The sequence below is a fragment of the Melanostigma gelatinosum genome (genome assembly GCF_949748355.1).
Source record: "Melanostigma gelatinosum genome assembly, chromosome: 19".
In the NCBI taxonomy this organism is placed as follows: Eukaryota; Metazoa; Chordata; class Actinopteri; order Perciformes; family Zoarcidae; genus Melanostigma; species Melanostigma gelatinosum.
This window is the reverse complement of record NC_136652.1, coordinates 11,566,754-11,588,962: the sequence shown is the minus strand read 5'-3', so window position 1 is coordinate 11,588,962 and position 22,209 is coordinate 11,566,754. Positions and strand designations below refer to the sequence as shown.

General features: G+C 45.8%; 1 protein-coding gene across 2 annotated transcripts in view; it reads right to left on the bottom strand.

Annotated features, from left to right (window-relative positions):
* The window catches only part of gphnb (gephyrin b), an 80,910-nt gene extending 61,966 nt beyond the window's left edge, over positions 1–18,944 (bottom strand). For both annotated transcript variants that reach the window (XM_079290388.1, XM_079290389.1), the window contains exon 1: positions 18,870–18,944. In XM_079290388.1, coding sequence (XP_079146514.1) covers positions 18,870–18,933 — 64 coding nt within the window. In that variant the 5' untranslated portion in view covers positions 18,934–18,944. The remainder of the gene's footprint in view (positions 1–18,869) is intronic.
* Between the last annotated feature and the right edge of the window lie 3,265 nt (positions 18,945–22,209).

The following is a 22,209-nucleotide window of genomic DNA, read 5'->3' as shown; positions in this document are numbered from 1 at the left end:
CCTCATACACTATTTTCAGGTATATGGACACACACACGACGACACCTTCCATGGATCAGCAATTTTACACAACATTGAGCTACAAATCGCAGTGCAAGACGTTGCTTGAGCCAAAGTCTGCTTCCAGCCCAATTATGACAGTGCGTATCCATCATCGTGGCACTATATACCCTGCTGCTCTTAAAGGGAATCTGGCTGTCTTGGGTATTCCAGTACTAAACAAGAAATGGAAATCCAACTGTCAACTTTTCATTAATATGTTTAAACAAGCTTTGCCAGTTAAGACCATCCCTAAAAAGCGCTCATTCATTTTGTTCTAAAAATGCTGACTACGTATGCGCGTGCAGGGAAAAGGGAAAACACCACAAGTGGAAGGATGGCAGCGCATCGCCTTACTCGTCTGAACAGCCCACTTGGCGTCTCTATTATTTCCTGTACTTTATCCGCTAACAGCAGTGCCAATGGCCCTCCAGCCCCGGAAAAGCTACTATGGAGGTCAAACACTGGATTGGGCCGACATCTGCTGGTGGGAGGGGCAACACCTCTGCACACCAATAAGCCTCAACCAAAGTGCTATGACCGCTTCCTGTCTCCTATTTCACTGGCTTGTTCTGTGTCAAATGGAAACACTGGGCCCCAGGCCTTGGATTAAATGAGCTTAATGATGAACAGAGGTACGGACCCGCCTCCAGATTGTAATGGGGAGGGGTAGACATCTGACTCGGGGGGGGGGGGGGGGGGGGGGACTTTCAGCACCTTGAGCCAGAAAAGGAGAGGCGAGGAGGCAGCGGTGCACGAATACCAGCATCTTCATTCCGTGGCAGGGTAAATTTCCAAATTAATAACGGCTTCACGGTGCTGGGTAAAATATAGTAACAGCAATAACAGCAGATAACCTAATCTAATATAAGCCCACTGTATCTTAGCAACCTTGTTAATTCTGAGAAGAGCAGTGGGGTAAGCAGCAGAGGCACAGCATCCATCATCAAAGACACACCCAGCAGCAACACACACACACACACACACACACACACCAATTACTCACGAACTCTCAAACCAACGACACCACGCACATGCACATGCTCTCTTACCATTAGCCGCTATCTCAATCACACTGTGATGCAGATGAAAGCATACACATGTGCAGGGCTACACACTCGGGCACATACACACAGATCCTCAGGCTTACTGTAAGCAGCCGGGAGAATGGAGGGGGTGTGGAGCGGAACAATGGGATCCTAATCGTCGGGCTGCATTTCAAAGCCTCTCCTCTCCACAACACTGTTTCTAGATAAGATTTGAAAATGCTATTTATACCCGCAGGGAAAGGAGCCAACCAGCAGCTTGATTTTCATTTATTTGAAGTCAGATCTAAATTGGGGTGGAGTTACATAATGCAAGGAGTGCGACACTCCACCTGCTACCGCCGAGCCAGCCATTGATGAACACTACGGAGGGAAACAGCCCCCCCAAAATGCACCGGGCCCACGCTAATACTGCAGCTAATAATTACTGATTCGGCTTAATAACCATCGTTTGCTACACACCAAAGGATCCCAGCTCATCCGTTTGGGTACAGCAGTGGGTCGATCCGCATTTAAAATCCAAACCTACTCCAGCGTACAGCCCGGACAAAATCCAGCAACCATGCTGAGCCAAGGACACAACAACACAGCACAACATGGCCCAGTCCCCCCACGCACCAGATGTGCATACAAAGAAAGACAGAGAGGGAGAGACAGCTCTGTTCTTCACAGCTGTGTCCCAGGAAGGCAGGCAGGCAGGGCCCATCCCAGGCCCCGGCTCCTCAAACTCTCTCCCCCTCCTTGTCTCCCCGGAGAGAGGAGAGGCAGATCCATCCCAGGCTGAGTGGAGGAGGTGGTAGGATGGACATTTTGGAGTGGACAGGATTAAGAGGGCAATTCATACGGGAGGAGGGGGGAGTGTTGGGAATACTCCAAAAGCAGATAAGGAGGGCAGATAAAGAGAGTAGTACAATGGGAAGATGGGGAAATGACTGGTAGGGGGAGGCTTCGAGGAGAGAGAGAGCGATGCACGGTATAGTAGGAGGGGAATTCATCATTTAAAAACAGCACAAGAGTGAAGGTCACAGATGGACATATCGATGTGAAAAATACAAGACCCCATTTGCACCCAACATTAGCATGCAGTCTGTATCGTGATGTGTTATCTGGATGATGTTGTCTGATGACGGGCTTTTGGAGTTAGTATGAATAAGTGTCTTCATCTGTAGTCTGCTCACATGTCGGTCGATTAGGTGGAGTTGTCTCTGAGACACACAAGCACTCTCTTAGTATAGACTTTAATGGGCCTTTGGGTCAATATGCGGGAAGTGTGCGTGTGACTAGTGCTGAAATTATTCGTCAATTAATCAGTTAGTCAACTGACAGAATATTAATTGACAACAATGTATAATAATTGATTACTCATTTAAGTCAACGAACAAGAAGAAAAGTGCCAAACATTCACTGGTTCCTGCTTCACTGACAGCAATTCTGGGGGTTTTTCAGGACACATTTACACCCAAACACAAAACAACCACCACCAAGTGTTTTCACCATGTGCCCACCCACATATGTGCTTTTCTCTGTTTGATATTATTGATAATTGAATATGTTCAGGGTTTGGCCTGGTGGTTGGACAAGACCAGCAATTTAGTACACCACCTCGAGCACGAGGGACACGTTTTGAGATTTTATAGACTGAAAACTAATTGATTAATCAAAAAACTATTTGATAGATGAATTGATCATGATTTAAATCAATAATTGAAGTCATAGTAATTGGGAGAAAGATTCTGCTGACCCTGAGTGTTCACCCCCAGCTCCAGAGGCCTGCTGCTACTGTCATCTTCTGGAATAAATAAAACATGAGCGGCCAAACCCCAAAACCATAGTCAGCAAGCAATAACACACCACCATCACAAAACACACCCACACGCAATCAACACAGCAATCACTCACAATCAAGGCAGGAAACACTGGTTTCCCTTTCTCAACTTGTCCTCCATGCATGTCAACTATCCACGGTCTGTTTTTCCTGTGAACTCCCCGAATCCGGCCCACCATCGGTCACTTCTCACACTCTGCATCGCACTTACCTGAACCTCTCCTTGTGAAAAGCCAGAGACCGTATCCCCCCCCAACAGCCTGCAGCTCTCCACGAAGACCTCGCGTATTGATGTTTTATTAACACGGCCATAAATATTGAAAAGACACTTACTAATGAAGCCGCAGAAAAAAGTTCCAGAGACAATTTACAGTGCCAGGGAATACAGGGACCTTGAATATAGCGCCCTACACCCCCCCCATTCTGCTTTCCTTCTCCTTCATCTCATTTCCCATGCCATGACTGGAATGCCCCTGCAGCTTTTACACCCCCCCCCCCCCCCCCCCCCATGCGCACACATCATCTTCCCCCTCTATGTTTTTTGTTGTTCAATGAAATCAATGGATTGGAGGGACGAGCCGCCACACCCCTTGTGAATATGAATCATAAATCACAGGCTGGGTATAATGAGGCTTGTTTCAAGTGACAACAGGCGTGATGAATGCGTCTGTGGCTCGGTGTGGCATCATCATACAGCTAGGCGGGAGTGTGCACGTAGTGCTTGAAGGCTGTACATGTACGGGTGGATGAGGTATCGCAGCCCCCCCCCCCCCCCCGCCATGTAGAAAGCATGACATTTCGATGGCAGAGGACCGACGGCAAGCCAGCTCATCGTGGCATTTCCAACAGCTGTTTACGCACATACACACAAACGTAATGCGCACGGTGGAACACATGAGCTACTTTACATCACAGCTATTATGTTGAGAAGCTTAAAATATTGATACGATATGCATAAAAGCTGAGAGACTCTCCTGTATTTAACGTGATGGGATCATTTCAATAGAGAAGGGTCACCAATCAGTTGGTTTTGTTGAACTACAAAAACACACACTATACCGATGGTCATGGTCTATTTACTCTTGGGCTGAGCACAGACACTAGCTTGCAGAGAGCACATTAACCATAAAACAGAAAAATGACTTTAGTTAACTTTTAATAGTTATAGCTGATATAATGTACCTAAATCGTGACTAACACAAAGGGTCTGGAAGAGATTTCATAAGTGATTTGTTGCGGTCGGAAACATATTGAATCTGCGTCATTTGCTAACCGGGAAGCCGACCCGAAGAAAAGTGTGTCTGAGCGGGGGACGATATCTCAAACACTCATTGCTCAAAATCTGGGACAAATAAAACCCAAACTGTCTGCCAGATACCTCGAGAGATAAGTGTGGAAATAATGTTAATGTGTAATTTGTGTGAAGCGATCCTTTAATTTGGCTGTTTCTCAGAATCCTGCAGCTCAGACAACAACATATGTTGAAGACAACAAGGATGATATCACTTCAGGCTGACATAAATACAAGTAAATAAATGAATTCACAACTAACTGGCACATTCATCCCCCCCCCCCTAACTCAGCTCCTTTGGTGAGTGTTATCGATGGCTGCTCCATTAGTGAGCCAGGTACCATTCTCTTGTTAGAAGCCAAAATGAGCTTGAGAGCAGCTCTATTGATTTCAATAGAAATGTGCTTACACTGGCATCAATATAGCTGCACATTTCTGACACCTCCCGTTAGAAGCTCCCCCTCAACATCCCTTCGTCTCTCCCCCTCCCCCTCCCCCTCCTCCTCCTCCTCCTCCTTCATCCTTCCAAGCTGCTGATGTAGGGAAACCCAGGGCTGCGCCACGGCTTAGCTGCTCATTCCAGTTTGTATCCTTGGACAGGCTGGGTGAATCTGCATGGGAAACGCTCAGCTCGTTCAGTTCACTTCACTCGATATGACTAAAGATAGAAGGGCCGGAAAGTGGACGGGCTCTGAAATGGATAGCTAACATTAGCAATGGGGCTCTTTATCTGTTGGCTTTTAGGGTTTGTAGTGAAACGTATGCGCTCGGGCCTAATCAGATCAGGTATTGATTGGTCTTCATAGAGGAAGCTTAATGTTCTCTCTGCTTCTCCGTGATCTTTCACTCAGGGGAAAGAAGAGAAGGAAGAACAGAGGCAGAGGGAGGGACAGATAGGTCAAGGGTTACGGTGTGACTGCACTCGGTCATACAGGTCAAGGCTAAACTGGCAGGTGGCCAGACAAAATCAATGGCAGGTTTCTGACAAGGGTCACACTCATGCTGACCACGGGAATCATTTGATGGTCCACCACCCCAAACCTGAATGGACAAACGCGTCTCAGGAGGTGCGGCTGTCAAGTTGATGGCTGGAAGAAGGAGATGCGACCATATTGTAAGTGACACATTGTTAACTAAGTGGAAAGTTAATCTAAACTCCATCTCCACAGGGTTCCCACGAGGCGAGGATGGCAGCCTCATCATCGTCTGGTCCACCGGCTGCCCTCCTCATGACCAGCCCCAGCTCCCTGCCCACAAATCCCATTTCATGCCAGCCACGCTTTCCCGAAAAGGCAAGACAAAAGCCCGATCAGCACAGCTGCGGCTTGAGCACATTGTGCCGACAATCATCGTGAAATCAGTGGAACAAACCAAGCAGAACTCTGCAGCACCCACATCTATGCAGCGGCTCAACAGGCGGCATTGAGCTAAGGGTGCGTCCGGCTGTGGCTTCCTCAAAGGGAAGGAACTTCCCGGTACTGCTTGACTCGTAACAACACCCCCATCAGGTGGCAGTTGAATATATGTATCGAGTGAAAAGAGTGGATTGCCCCATCACACCCCAATACATCCAGCATTACCTCCTCAAAAATGCAGAGTCGGGTTGTCCCGAGAAAACAATGGCCTTTTGTAGGAAGAATTGCTATGGTATACCAGTATTTATTTTATTTTTTTTGAGGGGCAGCCGTTGCTGAGAAATACATGGAGGAAATGAACTCCTTTGGATTAAAGTTAAAATCAACACGTTGAATGTGCTGCCTATGCTTGTTGATGTGTTTGTTAATGTGTGAGTGGGTGGCTGGTAATACACGTGTGTATGTGTGTGTCTGAACCATTCGACTCTCCTTATTTCCCAGGATGCAGAGTTTTACATGCCCACACACACACACACACACACTCACACACACACACACACACACACACACACACACACACACACAGGGAGTGCCCCGGGCCCGGCTGTACTAATGAAGCAGCCTGTAAGCAGCTACCTTCATTACATTCAATCCTCTGGACAGTGTCAGCAATTACATTGCAGCTTCCCACTGTCAAAGCTCACACATGTACACACACACACACACACACACACACACACACACACTCAGTTGGAAGTTTGTCCTTCTTCTCAAGGCTCGTGCTAGCTGAGGTTGCTGCAGAGAGGAGTTCCTGCTCTTCTTCTTCTTTGGTGGTGTGACTCAGACTTGGCTGTTTAAATCCCAAACCCCTCCATACATCTAATTCAGGCCCACCACCATATCAGCACAGCATCTGTGACGTCTCTCTCTCTCTCTCTCTCTCTCTCGCTCTCTCTCTCTCTCTCTCAGCCTCTGTGTATGTTGGAGCAGAAGGAAGCCCGGAGGCGAGGGGGAGCTGCCTAATAGAGTGCTCCACTTGCCATATTTCACACATCTCATCACTTATCCCACTGAGACACACATACATACATGTCAGTGCAGGGGAAACCAAGAGGGATGCCCCTGGAGGAGTCGACTGTGATGCGGTGTGTAGGAATTCACACCTGTGGCCGTGAATTATTCGGCAAATGTTTACAGAGAGAAACAAGTCTCACTACTACTGACAAAGATATTCAAAATGTAGGTGATGATATGTAAATACTTTATGGGCATCACAAATGCATCTTTCATCCCCCATAGGTGTGCAACTGCTGATTATTTTCATTGCTGTTTAATCTGCCGCCGACTATTTCCTTGGTTGTCATCATTAATCCGTTCGGGGAGCTCTGGTTGCACATGGGCGTTTGGTGACTGATTGATAAATGATCAAAATAGTTGTAGATACATTTTTCTGTCAATTGACAAATGAAGTAATTGACCAATTGTTTCAGCTTTCTTTTGCACTAATAAATGCCACCCACCTTGAATAAATGCTGTGTATTCCATGTATATCATTTCAACATGTGTTTAGTTCATTCATTCATAACTAACATTACCATTTGAAATGCTGAAGCATTTGTTGAAAATTCTGCAAGCTGACGTGTGAATGTATCCATTGATCTGCATATTATTTCCTCAATTACTCACTTATAATTTTGTCAGAAACAGTCAGAAATGAGTGCAAAATGCCATATCACAGTTTTCGGGAACACAAGACGGCATGTTCGAATGACTTGTTTTGTCCAAAACCCAAAGATGTTTACTCAACAATGATACAAGACAAAAGAAAAGCAGCGTTGCCTAAAAATGTTGTCGTCCAACGACATAGTTGCTGATACATTTTCCGTCAGTCAACTAATTATTTGAACTCGTTTTAGGATTTTCAGCACATTCATGGGGAATATCATATTGGGTTTCTCCCCATAAATCTGCCGCCGCAATAAGAGAAGACAAAATGGCAAAGAACAGGCGGGGCAACGAAGCAGAACAGAGGAAATTAAGTGAGAAATTCTCTGAATCTGTCATGTGCCGAGATAAAACAAAAACATCAGTCATGCCTGTTGTAAAACCATAAATGATGCAAAAAGGCAACAAAGCAGTCGAGCCATTCCGCGTCATGTCAATCAAACTTGTGTGTGTGTGTGTGTGTGTGTTGAGCATTTGTGGCTGTGATGTGTGTGCGAGTGTGTGGGCAGGTGTCTGTTAACATGTGTTTCCCAGGTGCCATGATCTGAAAGGGTTTTGTGGTAGAAACGGAAAATGCATGACGCTGAATTATAGAGGAGAATGGGAGAACACCGTGACCCCACACACACACACACACACACACACACTGAGGCTGAGGTCGGCCATCACACACGCCTCGTTAGGGAGAAGCTGGCCTCCTCAATTATTCAAATGTACATGCTCCCCGCGTACTGCTCGCTCCCTCACTTTGCCGGGCAGATCGAGTGAGTGGAGTGCAGACAGACAGCAAAAAGGTAAAAATAATTGAGAAAGGTGGACCGAGAGAGAGCGAGAGAGAGAGAGAGAGAGAGAGAGAGAGAGAGAGAGAGAGAGGTGAGGAGATGGGGGGACAAAAATAGCGTGCGAGAGAAAGGGAGATGGTCTGAGATAACATGTGATGTATGAGTGGCAAAGAGAGAGCTAATGCATTATATTCATATCTCAAGTCTTGTAACACTCGTCAAACTCAATTTCAATTATCATTGATATGGAATTGATTAGTGAAAGTGATGTAAATATAAATGTGAGCGCAAGCCGACGACTGATATAATTACTGTCAATTATGAATGCAATCGTAACGCTCGCTCCATAGCAACTCTAAACACTGCAGGGGAAAAGGCATTTTAATTGAGAACCATCAAGCACAGTGTGATTTTGGACCCTTTTCCCAAACGTCCTCCCTCCTCTGTGTGTCACCTTTGCATATGTCGCAACAAAAACATTTCTCCCAAATTCAGACGGCAGTGGTTCCCAGAAGCGAGCGTCACCCACATCAATCAAGGCGTCGCACCTCGGCGTGGCCGTCTGGCGGGCCTCGGGAAGAAGGGGTGGAGGGAAGGAAGGAGAGACTGAAGGGGTTTGAACAAGTAACAAGCCAATGGATACTCTGGCAGCGCGTCAAGAAGGAGTGGAAGGGCTGTTGCCAAGTGCTACACCTCTTCCCAGCGCTGCTTTTCTACCTGCTGGGTAGAGATGCTCGTCTTTGTTCTTATGAATGTCCGATCATAATGTGTGGTGTGCGATCGTTCCTGACTTCAAGCTTTTCTATTTGGTGTTATTTGCATGTTTGAAATGAAATTAAAGGGGCTATATATTTCTTGCAGTCATCCACACCTTTTTGGGGAAAAATATACAGCTTCACTTTGACTGGATCTGTTTCTTCTGTCTCTTGTGTTCCAACCCGACCTTCTTCAAACTACACCTCACTCCGTTTCTCTGTTTGGCAAAAAAAAAAAAAGACTGAAAACCTGAGTGATGTTGACATGAATGAAGTTCCCCGTCTCTTCTCGCAGTGAGCCAGATTTAATAGCTGCTGTGAAGTTCTGAGAAGTAGTTCCCCCAAAAGCATCCGATCTCAGCTCCGGATTCCGAATCGAAGAAGCTCAGGTCGAGATATCCTAACTTTTAGTTCGTAGTGTGAGTCAAGCCCCGGAAAAACTACTCATGCAACTCAATAGTGTGTTTTGTTAGACACCCCCTGCCCGGCATATCCATGTCCTCCGAACTGCAATCCCCCCGTTTCTGTTAAAGATTTTTATTTTCCATACGTTCTACATACTACGGCTCATTTAGATTCGACGCAAAATGTTGCTGTTTGCATTCAACTCACCTGTGAACAGAAGGACACAGTGACTCTTCACGAGGATATCGTCACCCTGTGTCTACGTTTACCATTAACATGTTTGTGATCTGACAGACCAGAAAAGACATGGAATCCGACAAAACCATCGAAGTATTTGAACAAACAGAGTGACAGAAGGTACGAGGTTTAATGTCAGGATGTCACCAGTGCAGCTGTCTACGTTTTGGACAAAGGGATAAATCATTGTTTTATGATGTCAATGTCGGACTCGGGGTTGCAATAGATCACAAAACTCTTGGTTCGGATTGCAGATCGTTGATGAACCATATTCACCCCATACTACCATACTATTTAGCATGCCAGAAACAGATTTTGTATGTCCCCAATACATAGTATGTCACATACAGTGTGCCAAAAATGCCACGATGTCCGACTGCAGATGGTCGCATTTTGCAGCGTGCATGCCAGCATGCTTTTCTGGCTATTCTGACCCACAATCCTCTGCGCAGCGGAAGAAACGTTACATCGAGTGAGTCGCCAAGAGAGCACAGACAGATGACAGCCCGATGACAACGCATTGCCAGAAGCCTGCAATAACAGATGACAGTTTAAGGCACAATGTTGTGATCATAACATCCCAATTGTATGCAAACTGCATGCACGGGTACTTTGTAAGGGCAGTATTTACTTAAAGTAAAAAAAAAAAACGTTTGATTTGGAATGCAGTGTCATTTCAAACACTCCAAAATCGATGTAAAACAATTCAAAATGTTATCCTTTTACTTTGTTACAGCCATCAATGGTCATTAAAAGTTGTTATGTATGCTAGGTGTCAAGTGTCGGCTAATAAACAACCTGCTGACACAGGAAAGATAATAAAACTAGTTTTATCCCCGAAGTAACAGTGACCAGGTGAAACATCCCGGAATGGAACGTAAGCAGAGGTGGAATGTAACTAAGTACATTTACTACTTCAAGTACAAATTCAAGGCACTTGTACTTTACTTTACTTGAGTATTGCCACTATATACTTTTACCCCACTACATGATCACTCCACATTTTTTCTCATATCCTCCCTGTAGCACGACAAACATATGATGATCTTAGAGAATATGATGCATTGCATGCAACAACCAGCTAAACCAAATATAACGTGTATATTAGTTCTTACAATTTGTGCAATGGCACTGCTCAGGATGTGTTCACTGTCACTTTCTTCATGGGAAATAACACTGTACCGGAGAGACTATTAGCATTGTTAGCATCGCCCCTGCTCTCAATGAGGGGCTCCCTGGGACATCAGCGCCCCGTCAGCCTGTGATAGATGCTGGATGCAGGCGAGCTGACCTCCTCCCCTGAGTGAAACACGAGCGAGGTATACGTTTCAGACACCTATTAGATGACGACTGATAAAGACGTTAGGCGGCGTGGCAGCAGCACACGGGGTAACAATGATGAATCAATTACTTTTTTCCCTTCCTCTCCTTTTTTTTCTTTTCCCTCTTGCATCCCCCCCCCCCTCCCCCCTCCGTCCCTCCAGCCCTAATTAACACCTCAAGCCAGGACACGGGATTCAGCGGCAGTGACTCATCAGTTAAAAAGCACCACTGTATCTTTTATCTCGATCGGTATCGCCATCACTCAGCGGTTCTCTGCTTGCACGGGTTATCGCCAGGGAGCGACCCAAGCCAAGGAGGGGGGGGAGCCACGCGCTGCCTCTCGCCGGAGTGATGTAAAAAAAAAAAACAGCCGGGAAAAAAGTGTCTGTTGTCGTAAAAAGCAAAAGGATATTTGAAACATCACAGTTGCAGCAGCGACAGTGTTGGTAGTAATAGTTATATACCTCACATTTAGATGTCGTACAACTTTTCAAAAATAAAAGATTTAAAAAATGCACTACAACAATGTCATCTCTCCCCAAAGGCCAAATTCCAGCCTACTGGTTAATTAATACAATTTATTTCGTGATAGAATTGGAAAGGAGAAGGTTTTCATTGGAAATGGCTTCGCCAGATCAACAACATGCTATTTCTTTAACCTCAATGTTTCTTTTTACTGTCAGCCAACCAGAAACTCATGTTTTGAAGAGGTGTGTTTAAAAAAAACAAAATGTAGAATTTGAAAAAAGTCAGACCTTGTTGCCCACTCGTGATAAAATCAACGCAGGTGACACGCAGAAGGCCTGCGCCTGAATGCAACAGTGTGTACACTAACTTTCTGGTGGAAGATTCTGCAACATTGGAACAGAAACATTGTATAATTTTCGCCAGCCAACGGTACACAGTATAAATACGTTAATCGTACAAAGCTAACAGCCGAAGTGGACCAGTCTCATGATCACCACAGCACGCATGTAGAACACCTCTTCAACAACGTCACATTTCCCTCAAGCAAATACGAATTAGAAGCTTCAAATAAGATTTCAGGATTAGTATTATTTGCATAATGCATAGCAGGACTAGCCCGAATCTCTCTGGCAACAAAGTTTTACTTCTTAATAGCTTTTGGGATGTCCAGGTAATTTCACCTGTCCTGACCCGGGAAGTTGCACATCATAAGATTCGAAGGGTTTGGACATAGCTACCACACCGCTCATCAAACACTTGCTGGAAGGTGTTACAACTCATTTTTCAGAACACTCTATCCTGTTTATCACGAATATAAAATTAGAAAGCAATAGTGTCAAGCTCTGCATGTCCGATGCCAGTTTTTCTGTCAAAACACGATAAGTGCTGACACTAAAAAGCTCCAGCATCTCTTTTACTTACTCCCAAAAATATCCAGCGCAATCGTCCTCTTTTTTTGGGGGGGGGGGGGGGGGGGGAAGCTACGCTAGCCTCCTGTGATTATCACCTCAAATGAATGACAGACTGTAACACTGCTTTAGGCCAGGAGGGAGTGGGACAAACTCTCCTACACCTACGCATCCAGTCTGGGAATAGCTTGCTAGGCAGCCCCGATGGAGCTCTTCTCTGGCGAGCTGACAAGAGCCTGGAGCGGAGGAGACTCTGCTCCTTGTCCGCCAAATACCGTCTGTCTGTTGTTCGAGCTTGCATCCCAATTGAAGACTATTTACAGTAAGGGAGGATTATTTCCATGGGCTATGAAAGCAGTGAGAGAGAGAGAGAGAGAGAAAGAGAGAGAGGTGTGTGTGCAAAAGGGGAGGAGAGTCACCCTCTTCCACATTTCACTCCCCACTACTCGAGGCTGAAAATAATTCCTTTGCAGTGAAGACTTAATTCTCATTCTGTGTCCGTGTCCCTGATCCTGTATTGTCTATTCTGGTCATGTGGTCCGCCTGCCTCACTGCTGTCCACTGTCACAGCTGTGTGTGTGTGTGTGTGTGTGTGTGTGTGTGTGTGTGTGTGTGTGTGTGTGTGTGTGTGTGTGTGTGTGTGTGTGTGTGTGTGTGTGTGTGTGTGTGTGTGTGTGTGATGCAGAGACTGAGAAAGTAAGAAAAGGGTCAGCCAGTGTTTTAACCACTGCTACAGTATGAGCCCTGCCCAAACGAAAGATAAATCCTGTTCTGACATGCAAACAAAGGGCGCCAATATATTTATACTCTAACTAACAGCGAACAAAACCATATTCTCCAACAATGCTGCCATTTTGTCTTTATGGCCTTTGGGATAACAATGTCATGAATATTTCTGATTTTACAGTCTATTGAAAGCCAGACAGGTTGATGCAGGCTACATCTATGGAGGTCTGTACAAAATAGTCACTCAAAAGTTGGTTGAAAGACGATCTAGAAATAAGGGAATTGAGCGGTAAATAAGAAGCGTCACAAGTGTATGCCCAATGTCTGTGTCCCCCCCCCCCCCCTGTTTAGCTCCTGTGTTCCAAGAGTATCCCTCTCAAACTAGCATACTGTTGAACAGATGCCCACATATTGTTGCAAGGGAACACCCTAGTAACAGCTTAGAGATGATTCAAGCGCAGACAGACACAGAGAGTTGGGTCAAAGCAGGAAAAATGAGTAAAAGCATGCTATTGGTTAGACACATGCCTGGGGCTCTCTGATTCCCATCCAATCCACATGTCTTCATACTGTATCACAAGTGAACCGAATGTTAACATCTATTTTGTGTTTTTTTTTGTTCTCCAGTCGTGACGTCAGCTATGTCGGGATATTACGTTTGGCTGTCTCAGCGTCAACAGAGCGGAAAATGGGACGGAATGATAACGCTGTGAAGGAGTTAGCAAGGACTTCACCAGTGTGCATAGGGCTGAGTGGTTGTCAGGCAGTAGAGGCTATGGTCAATTCAAATGAGAAATATCTTTTTCAATTCAATTAAATGACAATGCTCTTGTATATATACATTGCCATATCATTTAAAAGCAGCTCGGAGTGCTTTACATAAAACACAAAATAACAAAAAGCGGAAGTCATCCATACACGTAAAAAAACAAGAAACTTAAAACAAGAAACTCTAATCTAATCTTTCACTCTACATATGTCAGATCTGTGGCTTAGTGAGTAAAACACTTGAGCCCTGTCCATTTCAGGGCCTGATTTACAGTCTGGAGGTGTATTTTTGTCATTCCTCAACTGGACAAATGCAGACAACGTGACAGTACAAATACTACAACTGAATTTGAGAGCAGAAGGTTTAATCGGTTTTTTTTACATTTCATTTAGAAAGTTAAAGTTCCTGTACTATGGTTATTGTCAAAGCTAATGTAACACCTCTGCAACAGACAAAGAAAGGCCTTCTTGATAACTGGATCGTGTTCAACTTAACACAATACGATTGCAGGTAAATTCAGCAAATAATATTGAATTATCACAGAGCCCTTGTTCACACTATCCCCCTATGGACACACAGGTCAACCAGTTAGAGTCCAACACACGGACACAATCCCTCAAAACCACCAGACAAAAATGGCCAATTGTGTTCGTTGGAATAAGCTGAGAAATGAAACAGTTTTCAATGATGTAAAAGCTCATACATACATATTTCACTTTGGTGTCCTTTGTTTTGGAATCCATGTTGCATAATTTGCCAACGAACAGAGGCCTACAGTGCAATGCAGCGATAGGACCTACAGTATACTGCACTTAGCGTCGTCTTTATCGCATGGAGCAGCTCTGCCATCAGTGCTCACAACATAAGAAACCCACAGCTGAAACCCTTGGCTTCCCTCGCAGACAGTAGATTGAGTCATTCAGAAACAGACAGCGAGAGGAGATTGCTCCATAACTTGACAGCCGCCCACGCCATTCAGTGACAGATGACGGCGTCTCCTACTTTTGGTCAAGGTGCTTTGGCACGCTAGGTCGCCTTTGCTGACTTGACTCCTGCTTCTCCAGTGAGCCTCTTTAGCGCCTGAGCTGTTAAGGTGAGCTTGGGACAAACTCCAGAGATTAAATTATGTGGAAAAGCAGATTAAATAGTTATTATCCCATCTGCAGCCAGACAAGTACACACACACACACACGAGCAGGCACGCACACATGTTCGCAAACCCAAGTGCACACACACACACACACACAATCAACATGTAGTCCAAAGGATCAATTATTTTCAAACAATTCACATATGTATATTGTGGCTGCACAGTTTCCTGTATCTGTTCAAGATGTATGATATCAATATGGATGATTATCAATATGTATTTTGTCCATAGCATGTGTGGTGTGTCTCACAAAAACTCTTCTCTGGCAGATTTCTGGGGCAACCCTTCACCTCTCTAACAGAAAAAAACAAATGCAGACCACATGAGATTAAGGAATGGACCCCCACTCCTGCCAAAATAAAAAGCTTCCACTCATTCTGCAGGGAGTCACAGAGATATTCCACTTAACAGAGGGGTTGAGCGAGTGATCTAAATGTGGTTGTTTTGGGAAGCTCTGCCGACGATTCATGTCTTTCTGACAGACATGTACGTTTAGAGAGCCGCCCACACATCGCTGAACCGCTCTCAGTTGTTACAATCGAGGCTAAAGAAAATAGAATATAGAGGGAGGGGGACAGGGAGAGATTGATACAGAGAGAGAGAGAGAGAAGAGGTAAACATGTGTGCTGTCTGTTGCGGAGTGAAGCCTTCCTGCCCTGGCTCCTCATTGGAAGCCCGGTGCAGAGTGTGTGTCCACGTCTCTTTGAGGAAGGACTGGAGTTAACCCACACACTCTCAGCAGCCAGCATCAATGGGCTTATGGGCTGTAAATCAAGTCACACGTGCAAGAGCATCCGAGGCCCATGCATGGAGAGTTGCTGAATAATAATAGCGTATGGTCCCCCACATAGACACATGGCGTTATTACACATTAAAAACAACCGAGTGCCTTTTGCAGGCCTCCCTCTTTCTCTTGTCCAGCAGGCATTTCTCAGTGTGTGACCATGGGTCGTAGGTATACTGTAGCTGTATTTGGGGCTGGGGTGATATGCTAAGCTGTGTTTTACAGCCAGAGCTCAGTATTAGTGCAAGGAAGACAAAGAGCAGAGCAGAGTCACATGCATATGCACATACTGCATGTGTTAAGGGCAAACACACCGCGCACATGCATGTGCACACTCATGTGCACACTCATGTGCGCTTACAAATGCATGAAAGCTCAGCTGGTGTGACGTCTGATGTGTGGTATGACCCAGGTTCTCGTGTGGGTAGAGGTTTTTTGAGAAAAATCAAGAAATGTCTCATTATATTATGAATTCACACTATGCATCAAGTCACACTGTCAAACTAGCACCCCGAGAGGAAAGTAATTTATGTCTGGAAACACTATTTATCTTTGGTATGTTTGCACGGGGCTTTGCCTTTCACAAACCTGCCGCCACTTCTTTTTACGACCGCATCTCTGAATACACAAATACACACGCATCAAGCAATTAAGGCACACACGTGATCAGTCGAAGTGAGTGAGTGTGAGGCTGTGTGCCCAGACCCCGAGGCAGGCCCAGGGAGAGAGACACAGGACAATTAAAACTCATGCTCACACAGGAAGATACACCAACGGCTAGAAACTGGACAACGAGCACTCGTGCATCAAAATACACAAACACGTACAAACAGGGAGGTAGAAAGAAAAAAAGAAAAGAAAACACACACACACACATACATGTTACAATAGGCTGAGCACAGCGAGAGAAACTTCCATCCACTCCTAAGAAAAGGTCACATTTTCAGTGTGACATTTTTGACAAGTGACAGCATGTTCACCCCAATTATCCGATTCCAAGTTCCCTCCCTTTCCTCGCAAATAAAGCCCGCCTCTTATTCAAACATCCCATTCAAACAGAGATGTCCCCTGGGCTCTGTCACCTACATAGGCGTGGGAATAAGTGATGGAGGAGGGTGAGCCAAGGTCTCATCTCCTCTTCGGTGACTGAATGCAGAGGTGGACGGCTGACCTTTAACCCTCAAAAGAAGGGTGATTGAGCACTGCTCCAAACTCTATTAGCATTCTGCTCACACAGGCCCTACAGAACAGCAAACTAATGGCATGAAGTCTGTGGACGCATAAGACTGAGAGGTGTGGCGACAAAGGTTCTGCGTTAAAAGAGAGATATAACCTGAATATTTGGAGATTTGCTTCCCCTTAGCAGCACAGCAGGGGACCTTTTGCTGTAAAAATGCATCATCTCACAAAAGCAAACACACACACACACACACGCACGCACGCACACACACACACAACGGTCTTTGTAGCCATGAGTAATCCTGCCACGATTAGATTCTTAAAAGGTTAAGGGTCAGGTCAAACATGGCAGCTTAATGCCACGTGCACCGTTTCCTCTCCGTTTTTTGCTCACTCCTTTGATGTTTTATTTCCCTGATAGTGCAAGCCCTCCTACTCTACACACACACACACACACACACATCAAAACGACAAATAAGCCTGTCTGTTGAGTCTCTGCGCTTCTCAACATCGACATCTGTATGCTGGAATTGTCAACACTGCACAGCAAGATCAAACCGGCAATCTGTCACTACACGATGGTACAGTTGGGGATTCAAGTGACTGATGACACATAGAGAAATGAACCTCTCTGATGTGGCGTGGGCATTGATGTAGTGTGAAAAAAAACAACTGACGGGTATATTCTCACCTTTAGCTGGTGACTAACATAAAGCAATCGGTCACCTCAACAAAAAACTATCTGACTGCATGTTTATGTCTGCTTAAAATATAAAATCCTCATCAGTTTGTGACACATTTCCACACATACTCCAAATACCTCATCAGTAAACCGTGGAGATGGAGCAAAAAAAGTGACTTGAGATGGATTTTTTTTCCTCCTCTGGTGTATCTGACTGATGCAGTATTTACCGTGGTAAGGTCAGTACCGCACTGATTTGTGAGTGATGCTGGATTTCAGCACCACGGACAGCGCTCTGCCTCTCTCTCCAGCGCGAGGAGAGGAGGAGGAGGAGGAGGAGGAGGGATGGAGAAGGAGACGACTGGTGGTTGTGGTGTTGTTGGTGGTGGGGGTTTCCCTGGCAGATTTCAGGAGAGGGTCTACACACAGTCATGCCTCCATCGCTGCACATCGCCTACCACCTCCCCCGTACCGGATTCCCATACGGAGGAATACCGTATGTGTGAGATCACGGCTTTCATGAAATATTGATTGACCCAGCCTCACATAGGATGGACAGAGAGATTCGCCTCGCATGATGTTTGCCGATCAGAAACATGACAAAGCAATAGGCTGCACACACAGACACACACACACGGGGGGGCCGTACATCGCGTCCAAGCGCATCACGTTTCCAATATCGGTAAGTGAGAGACGCGCCGTCATCGCGTTACATTCCGAGGACCGTCAGGAGGATTTACCCACCAAGACCGAGCCCGAGCCGTTATCATGTGTCATGTTAAACTCCTCGGCTGCCACTGTCATTCACAAAATAAACCACATCCGACGTCTTACACGCATTTTCTCTGCTCATCCTCTGCTCTTAATAGGCCACGGATGCGCTCATCACCACATCCACCTTCAGCAACTGTCGTGAGCAACACTTAAAAAAAAAAAATAATGAATCGCTGTGGTCCGCTGGGTGTCAATAATGCAATCTATAGCCCGAGCATCTTTAGCAGCGACACAACACACGGTCAGCTGTAATTTTCAGCAGTGACAAGCGAAGAGGGTCATGAATTATTCAATACACATAAACTGAGCTCTTGTTCTTCAGCAAGGAAAACGGCTCGACAAGAAATCTAGCCTACACGAGCGGACACAAGCCAGTGCAGAGCCCACATTTACCGCTTCCACCGCATAAGCACTGGATGTAATGTAGGTTGTACATTGATGCAAAGCCTACCGGTAAATGGAAGAGATACAGGCTTTAAATCAGCGTCGCCTTCAAGAGGCTGCAAAAGCCAGCGCGAGACCGAGAGCCGCCACCACGCAGAAATCAGCCGACATGTATGAAGCACCGCGCGGACAGCCGGCGGAAATGAATTCATGGAAATGTGAAGAAAATGCGAAAGAGCCGATGGAAAAATCTGCGTTTTACCTGTCAAGACCCCGACCCGGATTTGGTGGTCGTGGTTCGTTAAAATCATCCCGTCTGACGCCATGTTCAGCAGCGCTGTCGCCCGCACCGAGAACTCACGGCAGGGCCCCAGAGCCGATCGCATCGAACTTAGCGGGGAGAGGGAGGGGAGGAGGAGGAAGAGGAGGACGAGGAGGAGGAGGAAGAGGAGGAAGAGGAGGACGAGATGGAGGAGGGCTGGGATACAGCAACAAAAAAAACCAGCCAGACGAGATGAGTGGAACGTCGAGCAATCATCGGGACACCTACAGATAAGCGGGCAGGATGCTGGGGCCGTTTAAACCGCACACATCACTCAGCTGGCCGCCTGCCACGGTAGGAGTGTGGATCCCGGATTAAGTCTCATGGAGACCACTATTGATTTCCTGTGAAGGCTTTTAGGGGAGACTGAGACGAGCGGCACGTCTTCTGACGCCACTCACTTTTCTCATGTCATTTTGCAGCTGAAGTTTTAGATCTGTGCTGCTTATAGGGCTCTAATTTGACCCCTGACCTGATGATAAACAGTATCAGTTCTCCAATATTAAAAGTATTTGGGGCCCCAAATAACCCCCCCCCCCCCCCACCCCACCCCAACCATGATGCACCCCTGTTTTTAGAGATTAAAGGGGCTCCTCAAGAGCAAGCGGCAGCACCCCAGAGATGTGATGGCTACATCTCAATGCAGAGGCTTAACAGAAGATCCCAGTCTGACCTGTGAAAATGCAACTACATCCCTTTGCACCGCTGCTATTTATCGACTGTTGCATGCTTCCATGGTGTATCATTTCTCTTGTTTATTCTCATGGAAAGAAAATGCCCATCCTCCATAATTCATGAACACATGTACATGAGCGCAGTTACCCTGGCAAGAAATGGGGCAACTCTTCCAGCATGACTGGTTCACTTCAACGGCGTTGCCATGTTTGTGTCCAATGACCCAACCAAAAGAACTGGCACAGTTTCCACACTTTATATAGCAGCCAATTCCCTCTTCCATTGCGTTACAATTAGCAACAAGAGGTGTGAGTCGGACAAGGACATGATATTGACTTAACTGATGGTTTAACCAGAATTGTATTTTGACTAAGTGGCTTACAGTACATCCTATGTACTATTGCACATTATATACACATCAGGAGTTGGACAATCATTCATCCTTTCAAAAAATTCTCCATCCAGAGGGATGCAAGCACTCATTTGACCCATTCATTTTGGTAAATACGCGTATATGCTTTCTTGCTGATAATTAGACAATTAGATGATTATGCTGGTGCTGTAAAAATGAAGCTACGGTCAGGAGACAACTAGGTTTGCTGGTCTTTTCCAAAGGGAAAGAAAAATCCATCTACCTGCACCTTTAAAGCTCACTAAGTGAAATGTTACAGCTTGTTTGTGGTTTTTTGGGGGTTATCTGCTGGCCATGCTCAACCTCACAATCTCCTGGCTCTAGCTTCATATTTAACGTAACATGAGAGACGCGTGGGTTTCTTTTTGTCTAACTCTTCACAGTAAAGGCCCACAAAACGGTCAACTTTTACTTTAATACCAGGCTGAAAAGCAGTGTGTTTGTGGTCTCTTTGGTTCAACATTTTAAGTCTGTTGCACTTTCATCGCTGGGAGTGGTTTTGTGTGGTCAGACCTGTAACCACGGCCAGCAGTGATGTCATGGGGTGCTAACATACACTGCTACATCGCTGCAGCAAGGCGAGAACTTAAACCCCTGGAGGTCAAACCAACGTTTTCAGCTGCTGTTCAGTTACTTTTGAAGAATCAACAACTGTTCTTACATGTTGACTCAGGCTTGCCATGTCTGTGAAAAGAAACAATTTGCTGGTGTAGAACAGGAGATCTTGTTCCCTGTAGCATGGCATCACAACAGCATCCACATCCGACAGTAATGGAGAGGGCCCAATGCTAAACAGGCCCTTCTTAAGGGTTAGCATGAACAGAGGAGTTGTGTATGCATGTGAGCATGTGCGCATGCATACAATGCAAACAAATGCTCACACACACAGACACACTCCGCGGTCCAGAGCTGGCAAGCTCTCTTGGAAGGCTGGAATTCCCTTGATGGAGCATGAGGGAGAGGAGAGAAGATAGTAGAGCAGAGATGTATGGCGGAGGAAGGCAGGAAGGCACCAGGCTGAAAACATTGGGGACCCCATCTGGTGTGTGTTTGTTTAGTGCGAGTGTGTATGCTTGTGCAAAAGTGCACATTATAATGACGGTGTAATTACCACACCGTCGATCGAGCTGCTCGCTGTTCATGGATAGGTGATGAGGAGGCAAGGGCCATCGCTCTCCCCTTTTTCCCTCACCATCCATCACAATAATAAGGGGAGCCCCAGCTGATGGAGGGAGCTGTAAACGTAAGCTTTCCCGTTTTCGTGCTGAGCCCAGGGAAGCCCCTCATTTTCCCTGAAGGCTACACACGCAGAAGAGGTGGGGAGGCCAGAGGACAGCAGCTATAGCTCTGGGTTTGTGTTATGCCACATTAGAGGTGCTTACACCCCGTCTTTAGGCTGCTGGGACATGTTGCAGAGGGTAGAATCTCCCCGAAAACTATAAGGAAACAAAGCCAGGCAGTACTCACGCTCTACATCGATGCAAACACGCTTCACGGCGCATACCTTTTTCAACAACGGAGATTAAAGGAGGTATTTTTGGATGCTGTTTCATTACTTCAGTCTCATGACTTTCCCCTAAAGCCTCTGGGCTTGTGAAGAAGCTGGAAAAAGGTGCACATCCATCCGTTGCCATAAAGCATACAGGACATGGTCGCCAAAGAGCCACAATGCTTTACTCCCACCGCAATGAGCCCGAGCCTGCCCCCAAAAGAAACACCAGGCTAATGTTGTTAAATGCATGATAAAGCATGCAGCTGCAAGTTTAACAGAGCTCTACGAAGTTAAACATCTCTTTATGGCTCCAACTTTGTCCCTCATCATTTTATACGGGTCAAATATTTCGTTGAGTATCAAATTGCACTTGACGTGTGTTTGATTAGCCAGCAGTATATCAGTTTGTTTGAGGGAGTGCAGGAGCTTCTGTGATGGCAATGATTGGAGCAAACAATTAGACTTGTCACTCCTTAAAACCAATCATATGTTGTCTTGGAGAGGAGCCCTGCTCACGATAGCAGGCTGCTCTTTAATTAAAATAAGAACAAAAAAGAAGAAAAAAATAGAAAGGGGAACTTACCCTGGGGCTTATTCGGCATTATCCAATGATGCCTTCTCCAGAATACCTGACTAAATCTGGCCTTAGCCGAAGAGGAGAAGTCAGCGAGGAAGAAAAACAAAAACAATTATCCATCTGC